Here is a 12485-nt window from a genome sequence, read left to right on the forward strand (position 1 = left end):
TCATCTAGTTCTAACCCCCCTGCCATGGGCAGGGACACCTCACACTAAACCATGTCACCCAAAGCTCTGTCCAACCTGGTCTTGAACAGTGCCAGGGATGGAGCATTCACAACCTCCCTGGGCAGCCCATTCCAGGGCCTCACCACCCTAACAGGAAAGAATTTCCTCCTTATATCCAATCTAAACTTCCCCTGTTTAAGTTTTAACCCGTTACCCCTTGTCCTATCACTACAGTCCCTAATGAAGAGTCCCTCCCCAGCATCCCTATAGGCCCTTCAGATACTGGAAGGCTGCTATGAGGTCTCCAAGCAGCCTTCTCTTCTCCAGGCTGAACAGCCCCAACTTTCTCAGCCTGTCTTCATACAGGAGGTGCTCCAGTCCCCTGATCATCCTTGTGCCCCTCCTCTGGACTTGTTCCAACAGTTCCATGTCCTTTTGATGTTGAGGACACCAGAACTGCACACAATACTCCAGGTGAGGTCTCACAAGAGCAGAGTAAAGGGGCAGGATCACCTCCTTCGACCTGCTGGTCGCGCTCCTTTTGATGCAGCCCAGGATACGGTTGGCTTTCTGGGCTGTGAGCGCACACTGAAGCTGGCTCATGTTCATTTTCTCATCAACCAACACCCCCAAGTCCTTCTCCGCAGGGCTGCTCTGAATCTCTTCTCTGCCCAAGCTGGAGCTGTGCCTGGGATTGCTCCGACCCAGGTGTAGGACCTTGCACTTGGCATGGTTAAACTTCATGAGGTTGGCATCAGCCCACCTCACAAGCGTGTCAAGGTCCCTCTGGATGGCATTCCTTCCCTCCAGTGTATCAACCAAACCACACAGCTTGGTGTCATCTGCAAACTTGCTGAGGGCGCACTCAATCCCACTGTCCATGTCAGCGATGAAGATGTTGGCATGTCACAATTTGATTTGCCCTTAGAAACATTGAGCTGATGTGACTATTCCTTTTGTAATGCATACCAAATATTAGTAAATCATTATAATCAAAATGAGTTGGTAACATTTACTGGTTTAGGCAACAGTTGTTATTTTCTATTTATATTAAGTCTTTCACTGGAAGTGGTCATGAGGCTTTAAAACCTCTCCAGTAAATAAGTGCCACTGGGTACCTGTGTAGCACACTTATATAGCAGGGGGGAAAGCTGTTGTAAGCTATCTTTTAGCTCCCTGAACAGCAGAATTATTCTTCTTGGAAAGGTTGTGTGTTTCATGCTACTAGGAAAAGGTTTAGCTGTTTTCCTCCATCCAGTCTTGCCCCTGGATGAAGAAAAGAGGTGGAAATGTTTTCCTGCTCACCTTCTCTCTCATGGGCAATGCATAGTCAGTAACGGGAGAAGTGGTACAGCAAACTACTCTTGTATGCAGCTATGAGCAGGTGTCATATCTCGTCTCGGTTTTGGTTAGTCATGGTCATAGTTACAGAATTGCATCTACAGCATAATGACATTCACCACAGATGAAATACAGCAAACTGAAAAGGTGAGTGCAGTGGCTTTTGAACTGTGCACAGTGACATGCCGTCATAATTCTTGTCAGAAGTGAAGAAAGACTTTGTGACTCCTCAGGTCAGTTTTCATACTGGCTGAGAGCACATTGCATAGAGCTCTGTTTATGACCAGTGTTTTAATCATAAATCCTATTTCTTGTCTGCACTTCGTTTCTAAGATTTGATAGGAGATAGCAGTGAAAAGGGGTATGAGTTCATGGGGTAAAATTGTCTCAAAACAGCTGGCAGCTGATTTAGCTTTCAGAAGAGGGAGTTAACATGGAGTATTTTTTATGCTTTCATTCAGCACTGCAGGAGAAGGGAGGTCTACTGATGATGTAAGCTCAGGGTTTGGGTTGCTTGTATGGTCAAATCCTGAGATAATCAAAACGATTATTCCCTGGGTAAGGAGTGCAACATCTGTGTGTAAGGCAAAGACAGTCCTTGGAAGATTTCTCAGGTATTGTAAGCTCCAAAACTGCCTGAGAAGATAAAACGCTATTTATTTTCTCTCTGCTGTGGTAGCAGGCATTTCTGCCTTCCATACTCATGCTGTAAAGGGAGAGCCGGAAGGGAGATTTAATTTAACAATCAAACATTTCTACCGTTACCTATTTCATGTCAGAGGAGTTGCTGGTGAAGTACTAATGTCCTGTGTGTAGAGAGTGCGGCTGAGGAAAATGCTGTATGGAGATGGGAGATGGCAGCTCTATGGACCTCTTTGCTTAATGCCATTTGGATTTTCTCCATTGCTAGTGAGGGAAGAGGCATCTTTTCTATATGTGAAGGCTGGATTTTTCTGCCTGCTGAGAGCAGGAAAGCTGCTGAATCACTTTTAGTAGCCCAGCAGGCCTAAGGGCTTCAACACCGCCTGAATCACTGAGAAGGGAGATAGACATGATGGTTTCAGTCATATGGTGTTTCCACTGTGTTTTCCAAGAGAACGTGTAACTTTCAATGCCTTTTAGCACATGAAACTTAGCTCCCACAGGGAAGAGAAGTATTTATCTGATACAGAATTAGAGAAAAACCCAGTAACTCTTTCTTATATTTTTGTTCATATAGTTATAGAATGGTTTGGGTTGGAAGGGGCCTTTAAAGTTTGTCTAGTCCTAGCTCCTCTCCACAGACAGGGACACTTTCCACTAGACCAGGTTGCTCCAAGCCCTGTCCAACCTGGCCTTGAACACTGCCAGGGATGGGGCAGCCACAGCTTCTCTGGGCACCCTGTGCAAGCACCTCACCACCCTCACAGTGAAAAATTCCTTTCTTATATCTAGTCTAAATCTACCCTCTTTTAGTTTAGAACCACTACCCCTTTTCCTGTCATTACAGGCCATGATAAAAAGGGCCTAAACTTTTTCTGAGTCCGCTCATGCACTTGTTAAATGCATGCCTTTCTACACATTTGAATTCAAAAGGGGAGACATGTTCTTATAGTTTGGTATTAAAAAGAGATTTTTACTATTGTACAAACCTAGTGCAGCCTACTGTACACTTCTTCATTCCTGCTGTCATCAAAACAGATACCTCCTCCTGCAAACTCAGAAGCAAGAGCAGGTAGAAAGCTCACCTCCCGAACTACACAGTTTTGTACAGCATTTGTATAGCAGTAAGCAAAATCTGAGACTGTCAAAGATGATGGCAGTTTTAGAACTAAATTCCTCTAGTCTGTTTCAGGGACATTTCGGATATTAATTTACAAAACAATTAGATATCCTTTCCAAAAAGTAGGGAAGTACCAAATATCTCTAATACTTGAGTATCTGCTGCTGCAGACCTGATCAAAATATCCCTGTGGGCCTCTGATACAAAAGGAAGGCTTATAAATCCCAGTTGTGTACCTTTGTCTAACCTCTGGCACCAGAACAAAATGGACATGTGGAAAACCTCAGATATTGTACAGACTAGTCTTTTTGAAAGAATGATGTTTTTGCCGTAAGTGACTTGGAAAATTCAAGATAGAATTACATGGATTTCACATTTGCTTTATTTACTCAGAGATCTCGCGTGCATTAATTCAAAATAATAAGTATAGCCTTGGCAGTAGTAGTAAGGAAAATAAAATAAAATAATCTAAAAGATTACTGGAGAGTCACAGCTTGTCAGGAATGTAAGCCAAAATAAATTGTATCTTTATAATATTCTGTCCTGGTTTGGGCTGAGATAGAGTTAATTTTCTTCCTAGTAGCTGGTGCAATGCTGTGTTTTGGCTTTAGTCTGAGTTTGTTTGTTTTAGTTGTTGCTAAATAATGCTTACCTGGATCAAGGACTTTTCAGTCTCATGCTCTGCCAATGAGGTGGGGCATGGGAAGCCAAGAGGGAACAGAGACAGAACACTTGACCCAAACTAACCAGAGGGGTATTCCATACCACAGCACGTCATGCCCAGTATATAAACTGGGAGAGTCACCTGGAAGGGCCAGATCACTGCTTGGGTCAGGCTGGGTATCAGTCATTGGGTGGTGAGCAATTGTGGTTGCTGTGCCTCACTTGTGTTTATTGGGGTTTATTCCTTTCTGGTTTTATCTTTGTTTTAATAATAATTATAATAATATTTTATTTAATTTGTGAAACTGTTCTGATCTCAACCCATGGGTTTCACCTTTTTTTGATTCTCCTCCCTGTCCCACAAAGGGGTACAGGGACTGAGCGCATCGCTGCGTGGTACTTAGTTGCTGGCTGGGGTTAAACCATGACATATTCTTTAGTACAAAATGCCCTAAGGAGCATACAAAGTTTAAAAACCAAATGCCTTTTCCTGATGATAATTTCATCACAAAGTAATAGCGTTTTCTTGAAGACTATTTAAAAATAATTATTTTTAATAACTGAGATAATTGGTGGGTGATTGTTTTTGAGAGGTAATAGTGAAGCAGCTCCTTTGTTATGCACAACTAGTCTTGTAAGGACTATTAATTATGTCACATTGCAAAATTCATTCTATTTAAATGGTGAAGTAACATACAAGGGATTAAAAATACCTCATTTGAAAAATAATATCATTGTGGTGGGCCTCTGGAAGGTAGAAGATGGAAGAGGAGTAAAACTGTAGAAAAATAGTGTGCTAAAATATCTGTTAATTAAACTGTACTATACTTCCCTAATCTTACAATTTGTATTATTCTTCCATAGCCCCAGACCATTCGGCAAACTCTTCAAAGGACACTGCAGTATTTTGAGCATCAAGTTATTGGGTAAGTGTTAATGTGAGGTAATGCAAGGTGTGTGGTAATGTTTTGCTCTGTACTTCCCAAGTGACAGCCTTGCATGCCAAGCTTTCTACTTTTTCTCTCAGATTCTCAGAGCATCAGAACTCAGTGTTTCCTATATGAAGAAAATAGGGAATCTTTTCTATAAAAGTATAAGATCTATACCAATTTGCTTTTCACAGAGCTGGCTGAGAATGTTGTTTATTCCATGACTTGAGGATCCAAATCTTTAAAAATCCTGCATCAGTGCCTGTCACACACATACACTGTTACATACTTCCAGGTTTTTGCAGAGACAGGGCTTAAAGCCACCTCCTAAGAGTTCATTTAGAAAATTAATAGATGACTGAGGAATAAGAAGGTAATAGCAACTAACAGCATGAAAACCTAAGGAATTCCCTTACAGATTAAAGTAATCTCCTTTCAACCTTTTCCTTACTTGCATGATATTTTACTGCCACAGCTTGCTTTTCCTAACAGACAGGATAGAATGGCTGTATGTCTGTAGCCATTCAATGACTATGCCATATGACAAATGAAGAATGCTGTCCTCTGAATTTAATTACACAGATGTAAGGTTTTGTGGTTTGTTTGTTTTTTGGTTTATTTTCAAGCTATAATGAGGGTCTTTTTAGCGTTTATGACACAGTTTCAGATCTCAGTGCACCGGAGGGAGTTGTCCTTTCTGGTTTCTCAATGTTTGGTTAACATTCTCAGGGAGCTGTAGCTTGGAGGTGATATCTGCAATATTAGCAGTCTGGTGGCACCTGGGGGCAGTGAGGGAGCCAGTCTTGGCAGGTAGCTGTGACGGGAGAAGGCAGGGGGAGAAGCCTTCTGGCTGCTAATGTTTTCAGTTGCTGAAAAAATTGCTTCAAGTGTCACATTCGGATACTTCAGAGGATGATGCAGTGCCTTGAGGGAAGCCTGTGTGCAATTACAATGCAGCTTTTTATTTATGGCTACATGTGGCTTAGATGTAGTTTTTTAAATGGACAAACTTTAAAACTGGGACACTGAAAACCTAGAATTCCTGTGATTTACAGTACACTAAGTTTGTGAACACCAGTATGAGCTGGCTAAAGTAGTATCTGTCTCTAGCGGATGTCCTATATAATAAGATGAGAAAAGCTTTCGGGTTGATATAAAAGCATTCCTGACTCCTGCCCTGAGTGGTGCAGGGGGATGGGGCTTGTGGTCAGTCCATAAGAACTCGTCTCTGCTGCTCCAACCTCCTCATGCTGTTATAGAATAGAATAGTTTGGGTTGGAAAGGACCTTAAGATCATCTAGTTCCAACCCCCCTGCCATGGGCAGGGGCACCTCACCCTAAACCATCTCACCCACGGCTCTGTCCAACCTGGCCTTCAACACTGCCAGGGATGGAGCATTCACAACTTCTTTGGGCAACCCGTTCCAGTGCCTCACGATGCTCACTGTAGAGAACTCCATCCCCCTGATCATCCTCGTGGCCCTTTTCTGGACTTGTTCCAACAGTTCCATGTCCTTTTTATGTTGAGGACACCAGAACTGCACACAATACTCCAGGTGAGGTTTCACAAGAGCAGAGTAGAGGGACAGGATCACCTCCTTCGACCTGCTGGTCACGCTCCTTTTGATGCAGCCCAGGATACTGTTGGCTTTCTGGGCTGTGAGTGCACACTGCCTGCTCATGTTCATTTTCTCATCAACCAACACCCCCAAGTCCTTCTCGGCAGGGCTGCTCTGAATCTCTTCTCTGCCCAACCTGTAGCTGTGCCTGAGATTGCTCCGACCCAGGTGTAGGACCTTGCACTTGGCATGGTTAAACTTCATGAGGTTGGCATCAGCCCACCTCACAAGTGTGTCGAGGTCCCTCTGCATGGCATTCCTTCCCTCCAGCGTATCAACTGAACCACAGAGCTTGGTGTCATCGGCAAACTTGCTGAGGGCGCACTCAATCCCACTGTCCATGTCAGCGACGAAGATGTTAAACAAGACCGGTCCCAACACCGATCCCTGAGGGACACCACTCGTTACTGGTCTCCAGCTGGACATTGAGCCATTGACCACAACTCTTTGTGTGCAGCCATCCAGCCAGTTCTTTATCCACTGAGTGGTCCATCCATCAACTTGATGTCTCTCCAATTTAGAAAGGAAACTGCTGTTCCCCTGCTCCAGCACAGTCTTTTCAAAGGCTGTAGCTTCCTTCAGGACACATCCACCTGCTCCACCTTGGATCTCTATGTGCTGCAGCGGCACAGCCTACCTCACCATGGGCTACGCCATGGGCTGCAGAGGAATCTCTGCTCCAACACCTGGAGCACCTCCTCCTCTCCTTCTGCACTGACCTGGGTGTCTGCCGGGATGTTTCTTTCACACCTCACACCTCCATGAAATGTTTTGCCCTGTCTTCATTTCCCCAGAAGCAGCGGCTGGCACTGGCTGTGCTCAGCATGGGGCAGCCCACATATTTCCTCACAACAGCCCCTGCAGCCACTCTGCCAGCAGCTGGGCACTGACACCTGGTAACACGTAAGTGTTCATCAGATCTGTCCTGGCCAAGATGTAACCATATAATCATAGAATCATGGGATTTCTTAGCTTGAAAAGATCTTTGATATCATTGAGTCCAATTGTTAATCCAGTACCGTGGAGTCCACCACTAAACCATGTCCCAGAGTGCCACATCTACACATCTTTTGAATACCTCCAGGGATGGTGACTCAACCACTTCCCTGGGAAGCCTGTTCCAGTGTTTGGCAACCCTTTCAGGGAAGAAATTTTTCCTAATATCTGATCTAAGTTTTCCCTGGTGCAACTTGAGGGCATTTCCTCTCATCCTACCACTTGTTACTTGGGAGAAGAGACAGTCACCCACCTTGCTACAGCCCCCTACCGTTGTAGAAAGCTCAGCTGCTCCTCATGACACTTGTGCTCCAGACCCTTCACCAGCTTCACTTCCCTTCTCTGGACCCCCTCCAACACCTCAATGTCTTTCTTGTAGTGAGGGACCCAGAACTGAACACAGGATTTTAGGTGTGGCGAGGATGCTGTTGGCTTTCACTTGGGCGCAAGCTGGCTCATGTTCTTCCAGCTGTTGACCAACACCCCCAGGTCCTTTTCCTCTGGGCAGCTTTTCATTCACTCTTCCCCAAGCCTGTAACATTGTATGGTCAATTGTTGTGACCCAAGTGCAGGACACAGCACTGAGGCTTGTAGAACCTCCAGATGAGAGGATTGGCTGTAGTGTCATTCATGGAGTTGGTGACACTGGCTGAAGAGATCATGCCTCTTGGCATGGTGGTGGGGTTGGGCCGTGACCATGGGCCATGACAGTTTGGGCAGTGTGTCAGGTATGTGGTCTGGCATCACTGGGGACTTGGAAAGCAGAGCAGACCATGCAGCTCACTGCAGAGTGCACCAGCTCTTACCACTGGGTTTTCCGTGTCTAATATGAGCCCACTCTTCCCAATATACATTACCTCCCCTGGAGAACCATTTTCCCTGTTGGGGGTAATGTGCTGTTCAGCTCTGAAGCCTTTCTAGTCCTTTTCCACAGGTGCTGGCAACCCAGGTGCTGAGATTATGCAGACATTAACCAGATGAAGAGTAAAATCCTTAAAACTGCTATTCATGATTTAGGAAGTATAAACAAAGTATGAAAGAATAACAAAAATGTTAATAAAATACTTATCAGTCAAGCTTTTCTCTGTGTAATGAGGTAAATCGATTGTATATTTTGCCTAGTGATTATCACTCTGGGGCAATATTTTCTTCACTTGTATTCCCTCTTCTGTCCTTATTATCATCTCGTAAAGCAGGTGCTAATGATAACTAAACATAGTTTCAGCTTCTGTTCTGTTTCTGTTGAATTAGGGAAAAACAACAAAACCAAGTCAAATATAATAATTTAGATGGCAGCTGCTTTCTTGCTGATTGGACCATTGCTCTGTGCCTTTCATCAGTGGTGGGATTCTTTTTAACTTTTTCTCAAGCAGGCTATAACACAAACTTTATTCTTGATAGCATATTGAGTTGCGGCTTGACATCCTTAATTCTGCTGAGATCTTTTCAGAAGTTCATTCATGGAGAAAGCCAAGTTTTAGACTTGAAGTGCTAATCTAATGTGGTGTGAAGGATTTATTATTCTTATTAGATACTCACCACTGCCTCACAAACATTTTGCTTAGAGTTTACTGTACAACTTTGTTACACACAAAACACCAGTCAGAATGATATATCCAGGACAGACATGTATAATGCCCTTCCCTCATATGTCAGCCCTTTGGAACTATTCTATTCTAATGTATTCATTTGCATTACAGATGATATTCCAGATTCTAGTATAATACTTGAAGTACCCAGGCTACTAATGCAGGGTCATCTATGTGTGATAATGCATGAATAGAAGGGAGGAAATGGAAGGAAGGAAGGAGGAGAGAAAGGAAGCTAAAGTTACCCTTTACCACTGCTTCTGAAAGACATTTGTTGACCTTACGTTTGTATAAGGAGATACTACAACTTTTTAACTTTTTCTTTTCACTAGTTACAGGGATGCAGAGAAGAACTTTCACAATATATCATACAGATGCTCCTATACAGACTGCTCTGGCAATGAAGAAACTGAAGATGTCTCAGGAATTCTACAGTGTACAGCAAATGTACTTGGTATGTGCTCTTTCAAGGGACTTTGCTTCCTTTAGCTGAAAGGAAAGTTTAGTGACCGTCCTAATGAACCAAGGAATTCTTGCTCCAACAAATGAAATTTAGGATGTAGGCAGCTACATCACTGTGCACTGTTACTACATTTGTATACATATATTTTGTGCCTTTGAGACAATCTGGCCTGATATTGCAGTGGAGATTTATTGTGCAATACTCAGTGATTAGAGAAGTTTCAAAGGCTTTGAGTCCAAATATCTGTGACAGACTTGCATCTGTGCAGGCCTTGGTCTTGAAATTATCTGAAGTGGTTTTATAGGGGTTCTACAGAACCAGAGATACTCTTATCATCTATGCTCCTGGTGGATAGAGGGTGTGAGAAACACAGAGCAGGATGTACCTGAGACATAAAAAATTCTGGAAGCTTACATTCATGTTGAAGAATAATTGCTGTAATAAACTTTCAGAAATGTTGCATGTCAAAATGATGTCATTCACCATTGAAGTGCGACTGTCTTAATAGGTATCAAAATGAGATAGTTGGCTATTTGCATCCATTCATATGATTTATCCAGCTTATTCTCCTTCCTAAGTGTTAGTAAGCTTTACTGCTTTTCAGTCAAACTTGTGTTGCTGATACAAATCTACCAAAAAAAGACAAAAAAATAAATAAAAATGCATAGCTTGACACTGAGAGCTTAATTTTTGATTGGGGTTAAGTATTTCACTTCTATGAAACTGATCATATACTTTGGTTTAGAGTAAACTTTACACATTGAGCTTTAACCAGGGGGCAATTGTCTATACTTTACAGGGAACTGTGAGGAGGAAAAGCAGTAACTGTTTTCAAAGATAATTTTTTCAAATGGATAATTCCTGATTTATTTATGATAGACATTTGCAGAGTAGCAAAGCTGATGTTACACAGCTCTACTTCCAGGACTGTAACAATTGACAATAAGTCTTTAAGTAAGGTCTAAGGTATGAAGTGTTCTCATATATTAATCGTATGCAATTATGCCTTTGCCGAAAGTCATACTAACGTGGACATGTGGGTTGAGGTGTGTTTACCAGTATTACATGTGTTTGTGCTCAGTCCTGAGTCAGGTAACCACAACTCAACTGCTTGCAGCACAGCAGCTGAGCTAGCATAGGTGTGTGCCTGCTGCTGTCTAGTGTCTGCTGTGGAGCACTGTCATTTGCTGTCTGCTGCTTTCATAGAGTTTGCAAATGAAGAGTTGTTCCAGTTGTTTCTCTGTGGGAAAGGCCCTGAGTGTCCTGGTGGCTAGCAAATGAGACATGAGCCAGAGGTGAGTCGTGGTAGCAAAGGTGGCAATAGCAGCCTCGGCTATATGGACAGTGAAGGGATTCATTATCCCCCTCTGCTCAGTACTTGATAGACCACATCTGGATTACTGAATCTGATATTGGGAGTGCAAAAACCATAGAGAAGTTGATAAACCAGAGGAAGTTTGGTTGAGACCATCAAGCTGGTAGGGACTACTGTACCTGCCCTGTGGGGAGAGGCTGGAGGAGCTGGGCTTGTTCAGCTTGGAGCAGAAATGGTTTTGAAAGAACCTACCAGCAGTCCCCAGTGCCTGTGGGGAAGTCCTCAAGGAGAGGGAGCAGCCCTAAGCTGAAACAGCAGACATTCAGATGGGGTCTTTTTTCCCATAAGGACAGTCAGGGAGAGGCACAGTTTGCCCAGAGAAGCAACCTCTGCGTGGTCTCTGTCCTTGGAGGTTTCTAACCCCAGCTGGGTAAAACCATGAACAACCTGGCCTTAACGACCAGGCAACTCAGCTCTGATTCTCTCAGCAGCTTCTCTGATTCTGGCCCAGCTAACATGAATCAGCTGTTTATATCACAGTGACATTTTTTGCTAGTTGAGTACTGGGCTTTTCTTTCTAAACTTTTATAAAGCACTTATAACACTTGTGGCTATATTTTTTGTAATGTTGAAACCCTCTTTGCTCTTCCATTTGAGGTTTTGGTAGGCTGCTGAAGTTGGGGTGGAAGGCATGAAATATGGCATTCTGCTTCAATAAAGGTTTCCTTTCAGCTGGTAATATACAATATAAGCGTGATTTTTTTATGGGATTATGCAGTTAGAGAGATGTTCTTCAACAGGAGGCACGACTCTGATATCAGGTCTTGTATGATAATTAAAGGTAATGATTTACCTTCCATGTCAGGGGAATATGGTAAGGTGATATTCTTCGGTCTGGACCATTGTATCCTGCTGACTTAAAAATCCTTCTGCGGGTATATGCATTGCATGTCTGTCTTTTCTGTCTCGTACTGTTAAACAGACTTGGTATGCTCTGTGAAACAGCTAACACGTTCTAGTTGAGAGATCACTGTGTTTCAATGACATTCAAAATGCTTTGGGTTTTTTTTGGTGTCAGGTGCTGTGTTCTGCAAGATGCTAGGTGCTGTCAGGGAGGTTCTGACTGCCTTTAACTGCTGCTGGGAAGAGACTGTAGTTGGCACTTGGCACATTTGGTCATGGAGAGAATTTAGAACAAATTAAATTGTAAATGCACCCAGTATTAGTTGCCATATTTTTTGGTTTGCATTTTAAAATAATTGAATGATAATGCTTAGAAAAAAATGCTATGATTGGTTAAGGGAGGACTCATGAAAGCAAAGACTTTTCATGTTATCATTTCCATATTAAAATTATTTAAAAAAATCAATTATTCAGTACTTATTTCACCATAATACAAAATATGTGTCCTAGAGTTATGAATATTTTTTCATCTTCAGACTGCTTTTAAATCAATATGTTAGTCTTGGCCCCATAGCATGGCTGACTAATGTAACAGACTGCTTTTTCAGTGTTATCCATGCAGGGCATGTGTGTCAGGCAGACCAGACCATTGGGATCACAGTGTAGGGATAATGTCTGGAGGATACTGTCTTGGGGAATTATTAAAGTCAACTTTACTGAAAATAAGGTTGCAGAGACTTACTCTTGGGAAAGCTCACCTTTTCAATAAGAAATTTTAGTTCCTAGCAAAAAAATAGATAAAACCTGTGTGAGCAAAACACTGAGACAGTTTAAAAGCAGTACTTTGTTGCTTCTCCTTATCTGGGAAAAGAGCATACAGGAATGAGCAGTAAAAACAGCTTCTT

General features: G+C 42.8%; 1 protein-coding gene and 1 long non-coding RNA gene across 2 annotated transcripts in view; one reads left to right on the plus strand and one right to left on the minus strand.

The window, feature by feature from the left end:
- LOC134161970 (uncharacterized) overlaps positions 1–12485 on the minus strand; it is a 182197-nt gene that overhangs the window by 14025 nt on the left and 155687 nt on the right. The gene's annotated exons all lie outside the window — the stretch shown is intronic.
- Positions 1–12485, plus strand: part of GUCY1A2 (guanylate cyclase 1 soluble subunit alpha 2) — a 147070-nt gene that overhangs the window by 10518 nt on the left and 124067 nt on the right. Inside the window, exons 2-3 of the mRNA XM_062615353.1 lie at positions 4631–4692; positions 9232–9353. Of these exons, the coding sequence (XP_062471337.1) occupies positions 4631–4692; positions 9232–9353 (184 nt within the window). The remainder of the gene's footprint in view (positions 1–4630; positions 4693–9231; positions 9354–12485) is intronic.

This window comes from Pezoporus occidentalis, unplaced genomic scaffold (assembly GCF_034315485.1).
Source record: "Pezoporus occidentalis ecotype Australia unplaced genomic scaffold, CSIRO_AGI_Poc_V1 ctg18, whole genome shotgun sequence".
Taxonomy (NCBI): domain Eukaryota; kingdom Metazoa; phylum Chordata; class Aves; order Psittaciformes; family Psittacidae; genus Pezoporus; species Pezoporus occidentalis.